This window comes from Arachis duranensis, chromosome 5 (genome assembly GCF_000817695.3).
Source record: "Arachis duranensis cultivar V14167 chromosome 5, aradu.V14167.gnm2.J7QH, whole genome shotgun sequence".
NCBI classification, from domain to species: Eukaryota; Viridiplantae; Streptophyta; class Magnoliopsida; order Fabales; family Fabaceae; genus Arachis; species Arachis duranensis.
Window position 1 is genome coordinate 83042208 of NC_029776.3, and position 19378 is coordinate 83061585.

Consider the following 19378-nt stretch of genomic DNA (forward strand, 5'->3'; position numbering starts at 1 on the left):
TTCAAGGATAAAGCACCAATTTGGAGAGCCGCTCTTCGTGACGCAGCCAACTTATCCGGCTTGCATTACAAAGGGTAACTTCATTATTATTTTGTTACTTTGCATTGTTATACAGTAAATGCTAATTTAGTTCTTGAAATTGTTTCTTGATTTAGCACTAAATAGGACAAGGATACGATTTTATATTTTTTGGTCATTGAATCTAATATCGATGGAAACTGAGGTGCAGTTAACTTAATTTAACTTAATATGAAGTTGATAGTTGAGAGATGATTCGATGATAAATTAGTTATCATCATGAGAGCTTAAGTAATTTCACAAGTTTGACTAACTTATCATCGATCAGCTCTCAACTATCAATTTCACATGTAATTGAGTTTTCACCTCTAATATCACATCATGAAACTATTTCACTTAATAGCTAAAGTGATTAAGTAGAATAACATGGTTAGTTTCTATCTAATAATGGGCATCTTGTGCATTAGCCTGGTTGAGCACAAGTGCTCTTATATTGTGCAGGGATGAATTTGAGTATGAATTTATTGAAAAGATCACTAAACAGGTGTTAGCAATTATTAAAGAGGACATGTTACCTGTTGTTGCTGATTACCCAGTCAGACCAGAGTCCCAAGTGCAAGCTTCCTTTGATTCAGCATCATCTTTTTCTGTCTTAAGGCAATACCAATACCATGTGTTTCTCAGCTTCAGAGGCTGTGATACTCGCTATCGTTTCACTGGCAGTCTCTTCAAAGCTCTCCGCGACAACAAAATCCACACCTTCATGGATGATGTAGGTCTTCACAGAGGGAATGATATATCAAGAACACTTGTTGAGGCAATTAAAGGCTCCAGGATTGCCATCATTGTGTTCTCTGAGAACTATGCTGATTCTACTTACTGCTTAGATGAACTTGTCAAGATCTTGGAGTGCCATGAGTCTGATGACCAGTTTGTTTTGCCAGTTTTCTATGAGGTAGATACCAATGACGTGCGACGACAGACAGGTAGTTATGGGGAAGCAATGGCTAAACACGAGGAAAAGTTCAAGGATGACAAATCAAAAGTCGAAAAATGGAAGCGTGCTTTGCATGAAGCAGCTAACTTTACTGGCTTTTGTTTCAAAGGGTACCTCACCATATTTTCTTTCATTGTTCTTTTATTTGTCCAGTTACTAAAATTTAAAATAGAAAATATTGGCATGACATACAGTTGTCTTATATATTGGGCAGAAAAAAATATGAACATGAGTTTATTGCGAAGATTGTTGGAGTGGTGTCAAAGGAGATTAAACGTGTTGCTTTACCTGTTGCTGACTATCCAATTGGACTAGAGTCTCAAGTGTCGAAAGTAAAATCGCTTATATTCTCTGATGGCTATGATGGTGTCCACATGATAGGGATTCATGGAAATGGTGGATCAGGAAAAACAACAATAGCTCATGCAATTTATCATTTGATTGCTAATGGTTTTGAAAGTATATGTTTTCTGGAAAATGTGAGAGAAAATTCATATAAGCATGGTTTAGTACATCTTCAAGATATACTTCTTTCCAACATATTCGAAAGGAAGAATCTCAAATCAACAAGCGTTGAACAAGGAATTTCAAATATAAAGCACTGGCTCCAACAAAAGAAGATCCTTTTGATTCTAGATGATGTTGACAAGATAGAGCAGTTACAAGCTCTTGCTGGAAAGCCTGATTGGTTCGGCCGTGGAACTAGAGTCATCATTACGACACGAGATAAAGATTTGCTAGTATGCCATGGCATTCAAAGAATATATCAGCTGGAGAATTCAAATCCGGTAAATGTTCTTGAATTAGTTGGAAAGCTTTTAAAACTATCCATTTTAGTCCAAGTAATTTGAATGTCTTGTATAGTAAATAGTTCTTGTGGAGTTATGTTAATCATATTACTTACCATCTCTTTTTTCTCCTTGCAGGAGTCAAATATCACTGCATCTGCAAGAAAAGACAACACAGAACAAGTGGTTGAAAAAATCATCGGTGGCCAAGTCAATGGTTCATTAGAGCCTCTATTTTCAGAAGATACTAATGTTGATAGAAGCAAACAAGTGTCGGTTATTCAAGCTCAATCAAATGCACAAGTCATATGTCAGTTTAATGAAAACCAAGCAGAGTTTTGTCATACATGTTCTCTAGAAAGAATAGAAAGTGCCAACATCACTTTGAAAGTGAAGGAGGAACTTGAAGTTAAAGACTTGTCTTTGTGTGCTAAGTTGGCATCTTTGGAGGAAAAGAAAAGAGAACTTGAAGAGCAAATTCGTGCAGTAAAAGCTGAGATTTCAGATTCTACAGCAGAGAGACAGTTGCTAAGAGAAAAAGAGTTGGCAATGGAAAAAAGCTGAAAGGTGAAAGAGATGATTTGAGGAACCAAGTGCCAAGGTTGAAAGTCGAGCAAGAATGGGAAAAGGTGAGAAGCTAGTATTGAAGCATAGTGATCATGGCTTGGAGAAAAAGTCATTGGAGATTTTTGGCAATATTAAGGTTTATGTTAATCAAAATAGGGTGGTCATCAAAGAGTTTTACAACTACTTTAATTTCACTGTAGTGTATTTTTAGGAGCATATCATGCACTATACATGTTGAGTGGCACTGTGGTGTATGTATGTTTCATTTCTCTTTCAGACAAAAAAAAAAAGAATGTTTCATTTCTTATTCTTTGGACTCTGACATTTCTTTCTTCAAATGAATGATTGGTCTAATGATCACATATGTGATATATGACCTTCTATTATGTGTACTTGCGATCAGTTTTACTTAGACTTTTTCTAATATGGGGAATTTTTAGGTGGTTGTCTCTTGTTTATTGTCTTATAAACACTACTTTGGATTGTTTGGTTAAAGAAAAACGGTATTTTTTTTCGGGGACTGCTAGGGGAACAATGGTTATCTTGAACAATATGAACAACCATCAATCACAGATAAGTACACTACACCCTAATTTAATACTATTCATTAAATTTATTTTTTTAACCCTATTAATTCACATTATTCACACATTATTCAAGAATGTTATTAGTTACCTATATTTTTCCTTTTTTTTTAATTAATCATGTGTTGATAAAAAATATTACAATATACTGTTATAGAAAAATACTGAAAATTTTAACTTATTTTCTTAATTTTTTTAATTTCTAATATACATATTTAAATTTTTACTCATTTTTAATTATTAAAAAGATAATTAAGAAGATGAATTGAGATTTTCAACCATATTCTTCACTTATGTATTTTTGTACATACCAATTTAGAGTTATATTTTAAATATGAATTGATGATATAGAGTTTAGTCTATGATGCACGGACACTGACACTGACACGGACATGGAACACGGGACACGACACACCGACACGCGAATTTTAAAATCTTATATGATACGGAAACACGTATATATATAAAATATAAAGTATTTTTTAGATAAACCGTAATAATATTTTAATATTTTATTGATATTAAAATATAAATTAATTTTTTAAATTACTTTTAATGTTTTATTTTAATTATATTAAGTATTTAAAATATTTTTTGTTTTAATAAATAATAATGTATACTATATTTAAATTTATTTTAAGAATATATATTCAGAATAAGATCGAACACGCTGACACGTGATGGTATTTAGGTGTGTCCAAGTGTGTCCGGAGAAGAATTTTTTATTTTTTATTGAGACACGGTTTTGACACAGCAGACACGCGTGTCGGATGAGTGTCAGTGAGTGTCGTGTTATCCGACACGCAGACACGGCAACTCAGCAAAGTGTCTGTGCTTCGTAGAGTTTAGTCAATCTGTATACTTTTATATTTAAAAGGATTATTTTAATAATTTTAAGTTCAAAAATGAAAGTACATATGATCTAAAGTTCAAGAAATAAAGTACAATTAATTCTGAAAATTAATAATTTTTTACCTTTTTTTTTAAAGTTAGAAATGAAACTCAAACCCGAAAATTTTTAGGTAAAGATGAGAAGACTATGTCATCTGAGTTATAATTAGTTGGCTTTGGAAATTAATAGTTATAAATAAAATAACTAATCAAAATTATTTACAACAATAATTAGTTTTAAAGGAATACATATTTGTGGTTGATATTTGATATATTCAATTTTAATGTTTTTTTTTTGGACACTAATTTCAATGTATTTGACTAAACATATTCTAGTCCCCAAAAACACATATTCTATCTAACTGGGCACTTAGATATTGGGCTTTCTTGTTGGTCTTGAGTCAGAAGCCCCTTGATTCTCACCTCTTTGAACTATGAGGGCTTCGTGGGCCCAATGCTTCCACAGTTATACTTTTGAGTCATAACCTTTTTTTTTTGGTATTTATATTAGTTTATATAAGGCATTTTCAAAATTTTTGACAAATTTTAAAATTTTTTGTTTAGATATTTTGTCATTTTAATTTTTAAAATTATTTTTGTTAGCATCTAACCTCTTTATTGTATATTTGTACTCTTTGGATAGACTTAAAATCAGCTTTTAAAAACATTATAAGAAAAGTTTTGCCACTTGACGGATTTTAGAATATTTTCATTTCTTTATACTTTAAAAAGTAAAATTAATTATCAAATTAATTATCTGTGTAAAATATATATTAAAAGATACATTAAAAATATGTATATATATAAATAAATTGATTTAATAATTATTTTTTAATACACATAAATTTTTTATTTTTTTTTTTAGGAAAACACTCACAAAATTGCTGTGCTTTACAGTACAGTATAAAACCGTTCACTTTTTTTCAGTACCATACCCTTAAGATTGTGCTCTGTCAATTGGCCAGAAATTTTCTCTAACAAACAAAGCTATAATTCTTCCTTGTTAGCACCTAAGTAAGCCATCTCAGTATCTCACCGTCTATTTCGATTTTTCAAAAGGAGGTTGATCTTTTGATTTTCAGGTTTCTTCCTTTCACAAGATTTTTGCATCTTACTTGCTTGATAAAATTCCCTGTTATTGGAAGTTTCTTTGTTTTATACTATAGCTTCATATTCTAATTTTATAATGAGACATTTTGCTTATTTTTGTTTCTATCTCTGAACAAAATTGTATCATGATGCCGTTGTATTTTTGTCATGAGATAATTGCCAAACAATGTTGAAGGGTATATACGATCAACCATGCTTGTTACATGTACATAAAAAATTAGCTACTTGTATAGAATGTTGAAATACAAAATACATATTGAAAAACGAGTTAAATATTACATGTGTTTATACACAATTACACGGTGGCTGATTTTTCATATGCACATAGCATTTTTAACACAATTTACCCATAATTACTCATGCATGTAGTGAATGATAAAAGCATTTTCCTAATATGTGCATTCAATTTCTTAAAAAGGATTGCTCTGAATATGGTTGAGAGTGCCAAGAATGAAGAAAACAATGCTTCCATTGAAGCAGAAAACGCTCCTTTGTTACATCTACATGAATATCTCAGAACTAGGCCAAGTGAAAAAACCCTGAAAGCTTGGAAGATTCTAAGAGACCTTGTGAGGAGAAACTTCTCTATTGTGTATCACCCTGCACGTCATGGACTGATGAGAGATGCTTTAAAACACCTCCTCAATTTGCCACCGGAAGAAGGAGTATCTTTGAGAACAATGTCAATATTACAGCAACTTTCAAAAAGTTTTGCTCAGTGGAGTTTGGACTATGACAATGTCATTCTAAAAATCAAGTCACCGGACGAGAAAGCAAAAGAGGATCTCATTAGAGAGGTCAAGGAAATAGTGACGGATGAGAAGGCTCTGTGCACTAAGTTGGCCACTTTGGAGCAAAAGAAGAGAGAGCTTGAAGAGCAAATCAATGCAGTAAAAGATGAGAGGGACACCCTTGCTAAGAGAAAGCGAGTAGTGCTTAAGAGTGGAAAAGTGCTAAGTGAAAGGGATGGTTTGAAGAATCAAGTGCCAAGGTTGAAAGCTGAGAAAGAATTGACAAAGGTAACAGAAGCTAATATTGAAGCTGAATGGTCAAAGCTTGGAAAACAAGTCCTTGAAAGCACAAGTTTTGTTGAAGATTGGATCTAGCCATACAGCCAGGAACATGGAAATATTGCACCTTTGTGTTAGCCAATGAAGCAATACTTGTCTTCTTTTTAGGGGTAAGATAACCTTAGGAGTCATTTTAGAGACACCATTGCATTGAAACTTGAAAGCAAAGAATATTTCTCCATTTGATAATATATTTTTTTAAAGAAATATATAAGAATGAAAATATCAGTACTCATGGTCAATAAAGCCTGTGAGTTTCAGCTTTAAATATTATTAGTCCATATATTATGTATCATGTATGATGTAACTGAAAATAGAATATTACTTGTGATGTAAAAAGCTAAATGCGCGACTATTAGAGTTCCTTCATACAAGAAAACAAAAAATATAAATAAAATGACCTTGAATAAATCTGCTTTTATTAGCACTATAACCATCTAGCATCATGTCAGGCTTTGCTCTTAATAAACCTGACTTGTCATGTAGTTAATTGGTTTGAGTTTGGTTTGCATTTTGCTATAGACTTTCTTTAAAGTACTAAATTTAACTTGTTATTTAATCTGATATGGCTTGAAACTTGTTAAAGATCTGATAATTTTTTTTTACAAAAATAAAAATATTTATATGTAATATATCATATTTAATATTTATAAAAAAATTTAAACTTAAAAAATATGTAAAATATACAAAAGTATTTATATATTTAATTAGTAAACTTAAGTCTGACTTATTAGCATATTAAGATTTTTATAAGAGCTCATTTGTGCCTATTTTATAATAGGTCAAGTCAAATCAGACTAAACAGACGTGACATTTTTCCACCCCTAACCACAAACTCCCTGAAACCTCTAACAAAATTTTAAAGTTTAAATTAATTGCTGTGCGTTACAGTGTAGCATAAAAACCCTTCACTTTCCTTCACTAAGATATTCTAAAGATTGTACTCGATGCACTGGCCAAAAATTTTCGGAACAAACAAAGCTATTGTTCTTCTTTGTTAGCAGGTAAGGTAAGCCATCTCACCCTCTACTTCTATTTTTTAAAAGGCAGTTAATCTTTTCAAGTTTCTTCCTTTCACAAGTTTTGCATGTTAATTGCTAGATAAAATACCCTGGAAGTTTCCTTGTTTTATACTCTAGCTTGATATTCTAATTTTATGCTTCTGAATTTTGATCCTCTTGAATCGCTAGAAATATCATCAGGTAACATGCCATTTTATTATCTCGATACATGCATTACTTGCTTATTTAATCATTTGGTTTTTCAATAACAATGAAGATGCTTATAATCCTACTATGACTAGTGACATACATGTAATTGTAATTGATGTTAAAACCACTAAGGCTATGTTTGGCCATGGGAAACACTATCATCTACGTTTTTCTAGCTTGAAACACTTTTCTCTTTTGTATTTGTGTCCTGTTTCAACATAAGTATTTGAGGACAATATCTAGAGTGACAAGATGAAAGAGTTTTGCTTATTTTGTAAGTTTTAATATAGTTTCTAGGGTACATTAGAAGGATCTTGAAATTCATGATTCTCACAAATAGAAAGAGGTAGAGTTACTAACCTTGATGGATAGGTAAGTGTTAATATGGAGAATTCAATCATGTCTTTGCATTTTTGTCCTGAGATAATTACTCATGCTTATAGTCAACGATAAAGGCATTTTCCTAATATGTGCATTCAATTTCTTGAAAAGGATTGGACTGAATATGGTTGGGACTGCCAAGAAGGAAGATATGGAAGCATTTTATGCTTCCATTGAAGCAGAAACCACTCCTTTGTCACATCTGCGTGAACCTCCTAGAACTAGGCCAAGTAAAAAAACCCTGAAAGCATGGCAGCTTCTGCGAGACCTTGTGAGTAAAAAATTCTCTCTTTTGCATCACCCTGCAACTCATGGACTGATGAGAGACACTCTCAAACACCTGCTCAATTTGCGACGGGGTGAAAGAGTTTCTTCAAGAACAATGGCAATATTACAGCAACTTTCAAAAAGTTTTGATCACTGGAGTTTGGACTATGACAATGCCAACAATAAAATCAAGTCAGTGGACAAAAGCATTTCGAAAGCAGAGAAAGCAAACCAGGGTCTCGAAGCTAATGTAAGAAAATTCAAGGAAATAGTGACGGATGAGAAGGCTTTGTGCACTAAGTTGGCCACTTTGGAGCAAAAGAAGAGAGAGCTTGAAGATCAAATCAAAACAATGAAAGCTGAGATTGCAGAATTTACTAAGAGGAGGGACAAAGTTGCTAAGAGAAAGAGAGAAGTGTTTGAGAATGGAAAAGTGCTGAGAAGTAAATGCGATGGTTTGAGGAATAAGCTGCCAAGGTTGAAAGCTGGGACAGAATGGGCATTTGTAACAGAAACTAATATTGAAGCTGAATGGTCAAAGCTTGCAAAACGAGTCCTTCAAAGCACAAGTTTTGTTGAAGATTGGATCTAGCCATCTAGGAACAAGGAAATATTACAGCTTTATGTTAGTTAATGAAGCAACACTTGTCTGCTTTTTAGGGGTAAGTTAATCTTAGGAATCATTTAGAGTCAGTCAATTTACACCATCACTGCATTGAAGGCAAAGGAAAGGATCATAGTTTTGTATATTCCTCCATTTTGGGTTTAAACTTTAAATATATTTCTCCATTTGATAGCATATTGTTTTAAAGAAATATACAAGCAGTTCTCATAGTCCATATATTATGCATTATGTAGTAATTAATTTTTTATAGTGTCTTATGTATTAATTAATTAAATTCGCACCTGAAATGGATATATAGATGGTCACCTCTTTAAAGTTTTATTCCAAACACAATGGTGGAACGATGTGATGTAACTGAAAATAGAATATTACTTGTGATGTGAAAGCTAAATAATACATGAATATTTGAGTTTCTTCATACAAGAAAACAAATAAAATAAATGGAACATTGGAATAGCCGAAGAGCTGTTCCTTTTAGGCCACAAATTCAAACAATGGCTTAGTGAGTGGTCCTACTATTTGTTTATTCGTTGACTAAAGATATATAACGCGTTAGGCATGTGACCATGCTTTAAGTCTCTATCCACAACTTTGGTTCCTCAACAAAGTCAATAGTAACTTGAGAGCTTCAACATCTGATGATAATTATCATTGTTGAAGTCTGTTCAGTTAATCAATTCATAGCCTATTGTTGCTTGTTTCTACTGTTACTTTCCGGTTGTTGATAGATAATTTATCATTTCTTTTTTCTTTTGCAATAAGCATCACTTTTGGTTCTAACTTGTGGCCATGATGCTGTATGGAGGGACTTCATCCTATGGCCGTGGATGGTCCTATGATGTATTCTTGAGTTTCAGGGGTGAAGACACAAGGAGGAGTTTCACAGGCTCACTTTACCACAGTTTACACAAAAAGGGTATCAATGTTTTCATAGATGATGATAAGCTTAGGAGAGGGGAAGAGATTTCCCCAGCTCTTCTTAGAGCTATTGAAGAGTCAAGGATTTCCATCATTGTGTTCTCTCAAAACTATGCATCTTCCAAATGGTGTCTTGATGAGCTTGTTAAGATTCTTGAGTGCATGAAAACAAGGGGGCAATTGGTTTTTCCGGTTTTCTTCAATGTCGATGCTTCCATGGTGCGGTATCAGAAAGACAGTTTCGGCAGAGCAATGTCTGCCCATGAAGTCAGATACAAGGGTAATGAGGAGAAGTTGCAGAAATGGAAGCAGGCCTTGTTTGAAGCAGCTAATTTGTCTGGTTGGAGCTTTAAAAACGGGTATGTAAACTATGTTTCTTCCCCAGTTTTTCCTTTCTCTGAATGCATTTGCTTTTTGCCATATCATGAATCAATGAAATCTGGACCAAACTCGCTAATGTTTTGATTTACCAATCTTATCCAAGTGACAATTATTAGTGGATGAACAAAATAACATGTTTTGAAGGAAGTAAATTTGTCTAAAATGGTACATGCTTAGCTTTCAATTTAATATCGTGGTGAACAAAATAAAACATGAGACATTTACTATGTAGTTATAGGGGAACTTGTGACTTGGCAGGTATGAGTATGAGCTTATTGAAAAGATTGCTGAGGAGGTCTCAAAGAAAATCAATCAAACCCCTTTGCACATAGCTGAATACCCTGTTGGACTAGAAACTCGAATATCAGAGGTGAAAACTCTGCTGCAAATTGGACCTGGTGAAGATATTCGTGTGATCGGAATCTATGGACTTGGAGGTATAGGTAAAACAACGATTGCACGAGCTTTGTACAACTTGATTGCAGATCAGTTTGAAGCTGCAAGTTTCCTTGCTGACATAAGAGAAAGTTCAAATCAACGTCAAGGTTTAGTACAACTTCAAGAATCACTTCTGTTTGATATAGTTGGGGACAAGAACATTAAGTTGGGAAATATTTATAAAGGAATTCCTATTATAAAGAAAAGATTATGCTGCAAGAAAGTTCTTTTGATTCTTGATGATGTTGACAAATTGGAGCAGCTACAAGCATTAGCTGGAGGACGAGATTGGTTCGGTTTTGGCAGTGTAATAATTATAACAACAAGAGATAAGCATTTGCTAGCTGCTCATCAGGTTGATAAAACATATGAAGTAAAGAAACTAAATCATGGAGAAGCTTTTGAGCTGTTCATTTGGAATGCTTTCAAAAGAAAAGAACCTGAGGCAGGTTATATGGAGATTTCAAACCGTGTTGTGCTCCATGCCGAGGGGCTTCCGCTGGCACTGAAAGTAATGGGCTCAAATTTGATTGGAAAATCTGTGGATGAGTGGACATCTGCACTAGAAAAATATGAAAAGATTCCTAATAAAGAGGTTCAAAATGTACTTAGAGTAACCTATGATAATCTTGAGGAGAATGAGAAAGAAATTTTTCTGGATATAGCATGTTTCTTCAAAGGGGAGACAATGGAATATGTTGAAAAGACACTAAAAGCATGTGGTTTCCATCCGAAATTCGGTATTGGTGTACTTATTGATAGATCTTTAGTAAGTATTGATGAGTACAACAGATTGAGAATGCATGATCTGATTCAAGACATGGGTAGAGAGATTGTAAGAGAAGATTCGCCTTTGGAGCCCGGTAAGCGAAGTAGAATATGGTATCATGAAGATGTTATTGAAATACTTACTGAAAGCACGGTAAGGGCCATCTATGTGATGTTATTCATATTCTTTTGTTTGAAAGAATTTACTAACATAATTCTCAGATTCATTATTCTAAAACTAGCTTACTTGTGCTTTGATACAAAAGGGGACTTACAAAATTCAAGGCATGATGGTGGACCTTCCAGATCAATACATGGTACACTTGAAGAATGATTCCTTCAAAAAAATGAAAAATCTTAAAATTCTCATAGTTCGAAATGGACAATTTTTTGGAAGCCCTCAAGATCTTCCAAACAATTTAAGGCTGCTTGATTGGATGGAGTATCCTTCATCATCTTTCCCATCTAGTTTCCTTCCAAAGAAACTTGCTGTGCTCAACTTGTCGCGCAGCCGTTTCGCAATGCAAGAGCCATTCAAGGTGAGGTTTCTTCACTCGAGTTTTCCTATGTTTCTTTCTCTCTGAGCATAGAACTTGAAGTTGCATTCTAATTTATTTATTTCGCTTTGCAGCATTTGGACACACTGACATCTTTGGATTTGAGTTACTGCGAAGTTTTAACAAAACTACCTGACTTTTCCGGAGTCCCAAATTTAACAGAACTAAATCTTGATTACTGTACAAATTTGGCAGAGGTTCATGACTCTGTTGGATTCCTTGAGAAGCTTGTTGAGTTGAGGGCCTATGGATGCACCAAGCTTAAGGTTTTTCCATCTTCGATCAAGATGACATCACTGCAAAGTCTTATCCTTAATTGGTGCTCAAGTCTCCAAAGTTTCCCATCTATTTTGGGAAAAATGGACAATCTCATGTCCATTTCTATAGAAGGAACTGGTATTGAAAAATTGCCTCCTTCCATTGGAAACCTTGTTGGGCTTCAAGAATTTAGCATGACATCTTGCTTGAGTCTCAAGGAACTGCCAGAAAGCTTTGATATGTTGCAAAATCTTAGGAACCTTGATATCGAAGGATGTCCCCAATTACGAAGCTTCTTGATGAAATTGAGAGAATCAGGAAAGTCTAGTCCTACCTTTGATAATGTGAAGTCTCTTAATCTCGAGAACTGTGGCCTTAGAGATGAAGATCTTCCCACAATTTTCTATTGTTTCCCAAAACTATCTTTATTAGTCCTTTCAGGAAACTATTTTGTAACTCTTCCAAGTTGCATTCAAGAAATTCAAAGCTTGGAACTACTTCACTTGGACAGCTGCAACCTACTCCAAGAAATCCCTAGCATTCCTCCCAATATACAATACATTAATGCAAGAAATTGCACATCATTGAGTCCAAGGTCATCAAACTTATTATTGAGCCAGGTTTGCCACTTTATTAAATCTTTTACATTTTCTTTTCTGTTGTCACCCATTTACACTTTCTTTTGTGTTTTTTCCCCCTCTGTTGTAGGAAATCTTTGAGGCATGTGAGTTACAGGTTATGGTGCCTGGAAGAAGAGTTCCAGAATGGTTTGATTACTGTGCCAAAGGAGAATATCTGACGTTTTGGGCACACCAAAAATTTCCTGTGCTTATTTTTTGCTTTGTTATTGAAGTAGAGGGTGGTGCAACAGAGGATACTTTAAATTGTGAAGTCCAGTTCTCTATAAATGGTGAAGACATTTATGAAATGGAAATGCCACAATGCTTCTCAAAAATGGTCACAGATCATGTGTGGATATATGACTTACGAACGCATCCAACCATCCAGTGGCACAGTCTTGATTCATATCTAGTAGATGACTGGAATCAGCTTGAGATTTCATGTGAGAAAATAAGTGGATCATCAAATATGAGTGTGAGCTGGTGTGGAGTTCATATATGCAAACAAGAAGTTAACATGGAGAATATACTATTCACAGACCCTGAACTTGATTTAGATTCAAACACATACTCTGAGGAGATCGAGGCTGATTCGAATGCTACCAGTGAAGAAAGCACAAAATCAGTACAAGATTTCTCCAATAATTTGAATGATAACTGCTGTGATTTTGAAAACACGGAAAGTTGTGACACGATCAGTAGACAAGAAGAGGAATGGGGGGAAAGAAGTAAAGGAAAAGAAAATAGTGAAACTGCATCCCACAATGACATTGATCAGAGTGACAAGAAGATTTTAATGCATATGCAACCATTGGAAAGTGTTACTGAAGATCCAATTGCTCCTGTGTGTCTTGAGGTCATTGATACTGTCAAAGGTAAGCCTGAATTCATCACAAATATGCAATGTGTGAATAAGTAATGATATTTTCGTATGTCTTGGGAAGCTTGCCTTTTAGAGATATGAAAACTAGTTCAGATTTGCATTAGATTTATATACCAATAATCTACCATAACTCCTATCCATTGATTGTTTTACCAATTCCTTTTTAACTTTCTCATGCAGTAGTAGATTATGGATCAAATACAATAGTTGTTGATCATTCAGAAAAAGTTCAACCGAGATCCCAAGTCAAAAGTTTTGTAGAGATACCAACTGTAGATGATGTAGAAATGGAAGCATTTTATGCATCTCTAGAAGCTGAGACTTCTGTTCTTCGTCTCTCCAACAACACCATTGATGTTTCCAAATTTGCCAACAGAGTGCCAAGTGAAGCGACACAAAATGCATTAAAGACACTACAAGACTTTCTCACTAGAGACTTTTCTCTTCTTTTGGGCCCGGATGAGTACAATGCCATGAAAGCTACCTTAGATTACCTCACAAATTTACCTCCAGGAGATGGGATTTCATTGGAATTAAGATCATTGGTTATAGAAGTTTCAAGGCACTTCAACCATTGGAGTTTGGATTACACCAATGAGAGCAAGAAAATAGAGGCTGCCACAGCTAAGCTGTTGAAAGTTGATGAACTAGAAGAGGGTCTTGAAGCTAACAAGGCGCATTTTAGAGAAGTCGTGTGCTTAGAAAATGAGTTGAGAAATGAGTTGGAATATTTGGAGGAGAGAAAGAAGGAGCTTGAAGAACAAATACATGCCATTAAAGCTAGCATATCTGCTTCTGAATCAGCAAGGAAGATGGTTACTTATAGAAAGAGAGAAATCTTTGGGGAAGCAAAGATATTAAAAAATCAAAGGGATGAATTGAAGGAGCAAGTGTCATGGTTGAAAGATGAGAAGGAATTGGCAAGGAAAATTCAGACAAATATCAGAGCTGAATGGTCAAAGCTTGGAGAAAAATTTAACAGAAAGTTAAAGTCTGAACTCTGATTTCACATACAAGTTGGATGTTTTGATAGGACACTTCACACTATTATCTGTCTATAAACTAACTATAATAAATTATTTATTCACTACATCAAATCAAAATCAGATTTCTAATTCTTTTCATAAATCTTTTATTAAAAAGAATTAATTATAATTTTTTTTAGTTTAACTTAATTTTAGAGATTTTTTTATTAGAAATTTTTTTTTTATTTTAGGTTAGTATTTTTTCTTTCTTTCTTATTTTCTATTTATTTCTATCTATCTATTCGTAATATATAAAAGTAGATGGATAAGTTTATCCACATTACTTTTAAGACATGTTTCTTCTCCTACTAATGCTATATTAGCAACATTGTTTACTTAGCAAAATTTGAGAATTAACCATTCAATTTTTGCCAATCAACTATTATTTTTAAATCAACAAAAAAAATATACAAAAAAAAAACTAAAAAACATTGAATTCATATTCCTATATTTATTATATCTTACCGTTATAAACAATACAATAAATTTATAACTCTAATAATTAATTTCTATAAATAACTCATTAAATGTAATAAACATCCATATTAAAAATGTCATAATAATATTATTAATTATAATAAATTTTACGTTACAAATATTCAAATTCCATGTTATTTGAGTCTCTTATCACTAATCCTTCAAATAACATCAAATTTAATACAAAAAAATTATTTTCGACCTACACAACATCTCAAACTTACTCAATGGAGCATCATTTTTTGGATAATATCACCAAACAAATAGACAATTGGTTTATCAAAGTTTGCGTAGTTCGTCTATATAAAATATTAACACCAAATGAATAGGAGCCTCTTTGCTTAAAAATGATTATATTAGATAAAAATGAGACAACTACATTCGTGGCACATGTAAAATATCACAATATCTAACAATAAGGTAACTCTATATACTTTTCATAATATCATCTATTAAATTATTAATTACTAATCCAATACTTATTTCAGATCAAAGTGTTACAACAATTTTTGTACTATTTGATGGCAAAGAAAAAAAAATTATTCTGCACAACTGATTCAAATCTAATGACACTCCAGAAAAGTAATGATATTGAAGCACCACCCCAATTAAAAAATTTGTGTAACCTCACACTTATATTTGAAATCAAAGTAAATGATTTTAATCTTAAAGAAGGTTGTCAACAATATACTGTTACCAAAATATTTGTTCCAATAAAAAATACTGAACCTCAACACTCATTATAACAAATAAAACATGTAATACTAAAAAAATCACTAATTTAAGACATCATTTTTATTTATAATTTAAATTATTTATTGATTATAGGAACCAACTTTGCCAACACTAATATCATCATACGGAGATCACATACCCATTAAGAGAAGACATACATGCAAAGATGGAATAAACAACACAATAGAAAGTGCATACAACTCAATAATTCATAAATAACATGCCTTCACAAAAACCTACGATAGAAAGAAGAAAGCAACAACTCTAACAACAACCAATAAAGAAAAAGGAGGACGAGCGCCATATAAGAAGACTAAGTCCATCCATTAAAACAAATGCAAAAATCAAATCGCCAAATAAAAATGTCACTTTGTACAACTCTAACATCCAAATCTTTTGTACTACAAATTATTTTAAATAAAATACCTTTCAAGTTTAACTTTAGTTTACACATATTTAATTTAATTCTACAAAATATAGCAATTTTTAATATTTAGTATATACTATCATTAATTTACCGCCTCGCACAATGCGGGTCTCATTCTAGTTTCTGTAATTCCTCTACAAAGAGGTTGATTCCCTGTACATTTGATAGAATAATATATTCAAATACTTTAACTTGGTATCAGAGCAGGATCTCTATACTGTGCCTCTGATTTATAGCTATGGCTGACAGCTCAGTCATTAATCCTGAACAGAAGAAGAACATCACTCCTACTCCATCAGATTTAAAATCTGAGCAATGTGTACTAGTTAGTGGTGACTCCCATTTAGTTCAGATCACCTCATTTCGACTCAATGGGTCAAACTACATTAGGTGGTCTCAATCAGTTCAGATGTATATCCGAGGAAGAGGGAAGATTGAATATCTCACCGATGAGCGAAACCAGCCTAATGTCACTGACCCGCAATATAATGTGTAGGATACTGAAATTTCCATGGTGATGACATGGCTGGTGAACTTAACAGAGGAGGATATTAGTAGTAACTACATGTACTATACTATTGCCAAAGAATTGTGGGATAGTGTCAAGAAGATGTACTCTAATCTTGGGAATAAATTCTAGATTTAGAAACTTACTTTAAAAACTAGAGAAATTCAACAAGGGAGTGACAATGTCACCAAACATTTCCACACATTGAAGCGGGTGTGGTAGGATCTTGACCACTTCAATAACTATAAGTGGAATTCAGCTGCTGATGCCAAACACCACTAACAAACAGTGGAAGAAGAGAGGATATTCCAGTTTCTTGTAGGCCTCAACGTGGAGCTAGATGAAGTTCGTGGCAGAATTATTGGAAGAGCAATCCTACCCTCAATTGGAGAAGTATTTGCTGAAGTTAAAAAAGAGAAAACTCGTAGAGTTGTGATGATGGGAAAAAGTAAGACTGAACAGGCTTCTTTAGAGTCTAATGCATTCTTAGTAGCACCTGTTGCACTTAAAAGTTCATCAAATCAGAAGCACACTTTCAATCTTTGGCGTGACCACTGCAATAAACCTCGTCACACCCGAAAAATCTGCTAGAAGATTCATGAAAAACCAGCACATCTTAAAGACAGCAAATCTAGTCCCAAGATACATTCTACCACAATTGCTCATAAGGCTGAAAAATTATCATTGAGTAAGGAACATGTTGAGCAGTTCATAAGGCTGTTAAATTTTAGTTTTGTGTCTAGTACTCCTAGTGGTTCTTTGACTCAAACAGGTAATTTTAGAATTCTTATGCCCCTTAACTGCACCTCAAACTTGAATGCACCATAGATTGTCAATTCAAGTGCATCTGACCATATGACCAGCCTCTCTCCTTTATTTAAAACTTATTCTCCTTGCTTTGAAAATGAGAAAATTAGAGTTGCTGATGGTAGTTTTTCATCTGTTACTGAAAAAGGTATAATTAATTTGTCCAAAAATATTGACCTAAGAAATGTCCTAGATGTACCAAAATTTTCTTGTAATCTTCTCTCTATTAGTAAAATCTGCAAGGATTCCAATTGTGTTGTGACATTTTTTGACACTCATAATATTTTTCAAGACCGGATCTTGGGGAAGATGATTGGCAGTGATAAGATGATGGATGGACTTTATCATTTTGAGGATATTTTGGAGGATAAAATAGCTCAAGGATTTAGTGGTATAAATTCTATATCTATAAAAGATCAAATAATGCTATGGCATAAAAGACTAGGACACCCTAGTTTTTCATATCTCAAATATTTGTTTCCAAGTTTATTTAAGAATATTGGTTCTTCCTTACTTAAATGTGAAAGTTGTATTCGTTCAAAGAGTCATAGAGTTCTTTATTACTCATAGTTTTATTATGCATCTAAACCTTTTTACTTGATTCATAGTGATGTATGGGGTCTATCAAAAATAACAACTCAATTAAAAAAAAATTATTTGTAATTTTTATCGATGACCACACACGACTATGTTAGATTTATATATTTTTTATATTTAAAAATTTAAATATTTATAAATTTGAATAATTATGTTAATATAGCAGTAGGGTTTTAAGCAAATATAGCATAACTTTAAAATAAGCTAAATTCTAAATTATTTAGCTTAACTTTTTTCAACGAAAATTATTTGGTTAAATTTTTAAAATATATTAGTAAGTATTATATTATTTACAAATATTTTTACATATTTCATATAAATTCATAGTGTTACTTGTTTTATCCTCATTTTCTATCCAGATATTTACTTAAAACTAATTTCAAATATCTATGAACTTACTTAGATTTTATAGCATTTTTATTATAATGAAATTATATATATGTTTACAAATAAAAAGGAGATTAAAAAAAATTTACCAACAAACTATAACTCAAATGTCATAATTTTCTCATATTCACTTTTAGAGATTGCAGATTCAAGTCTCACTCTTAATTTTAAGAATTTTTTTTTCTTTTTTAATTAACATTCAAATTTTATTGCGATTATTAAAATTTTAATATGACATATTGCTTGTTTCAATTGGGTTGATACTTGATACTATTTTTTTTTTGTTTGAAAAAGTATTTCATGAACTATTTAGAATTGGAGAAAATTAAATTAGGTTAGAAGTGTCAGTAAGATTTTAAGCAAATATAGCACAACGTTAAAATAAGCTAAATTCTAAATTATTTAGCTTAACTTTTTTCAACGAAAATTATTTGGTTAAATTTTTAAAATACATTAGTAAGTATTATATTATTTACAAATACTTGTTTCATTCTCATTTTCTATTTAAATATTTACTTAAAACTGATTTCAAATATCTATGAACTTACTTAGATTTTATAGCATTTTTATTATAATGAAATTATATATATGTTTACAAATAAAAAGGAGATTAAAAAAATATTTACTAACAAATTATAATTCAAATGTCATACTCTTTTCATATTTATTTTTAGAGCACTCCTAATTTTGAGAAAAAATTTTTAATTAACATTCAAATTTTATTGCAATTATTAAAATTTCAATATGACATATTGCTTGTTTCAATTGGGTTGATACTTGATACTATTTCTTTTTTGTTTGAAAAACTACTTCATGAACTATTTAGAATTGGAGAAAATTAAATTAAGTTAGAAGTGTCTGTAGAATTTTAAGCAAATATAGCACAACGTTAAAATAAACTAAATTCTAAATTATTTAGCTTAACTTTTTTCAACGAAAATGATTTGGTTAAATTTTTAAAATACATTAGTAAGTATTATATTATATATATGTATACAAATAAAAAGGAGATTAAAAAAAATCAGCAACAAACTATAACTCAAATGTCACAATCTTTTCATTAAATTTTTAAAATACATTAGT

General features: G+C 32.3%; 3 protein-coding genes across 3 annotated transcripts; all 3 read left to right on the plus strand.

Annotated features, from left to right (window-relative positions):
* The first annotated feature begins 5 nt into the window (after positions 1–5).
* On the plus strand, positions 6–2756 carry LOC107489825 (disease resistance protein Roq1). The gene is made up of 4 exons (XM_052261487.1): positions 6–74; positions 520–1125; positions 1230–1803; positions 1942–2756. The coding sequence occupies exons 2-4, from the start codon at positions 587–589 to the stop codon at positions 2365–2367; spliced, it is 1539 nt and encodes a 512-aa protein (XP_052117447.1). The 5' UTR covers positions 6–74; positions 520–586; the 3' UTR covers positions 2368–2756.
* A 4196-nt stretch (positions 2757–6952) lies between these two features.
* LOC110281225 (uncharacterized) lies at positions 6953–8769 on the plus strand. Its single transcript, XM_021142904.2, has 2 exons — positions 6953–7029; positions 7729–8769. The coding sequence occupies exon 2, from the start codon at positions 7742–7744 to the stop codon at positions 8474–8476; it is 735 nt and encodes a 244-aa protein (XP_020998563.1). The 5' UTR covers positions 6953–7029; positions 7729–7741; the 3' UTR covers positions 8477–8769.
* A 348-nt stretch (positions 8770–9117) lies between these two features.
* LOC107489824 (TMV resistance protein N-like) lies at positions 9118–14433 on the plus strand. The gene is made up of 6 exons (XM_016110589.3): positions 9118–9786; positions 10067–11168; positions 11281–11553; positions 11646–12449; positions 12538–13324; positions 13513–14433. The coding sequence occupies exons 1-6, from the start codon at positions 9299–9301 to the stop codon at positions 14334–14336; spliced, it is 4278 nt and encodes a 1425-aa protein (XP_015966075.1). The 5' UTR covers positions 9118–9298; the 3' UTR covers positions 14337–14433.
* The last annotated feature ends 4945 nt before the right edge of the window (positions 14434–19378 follow it).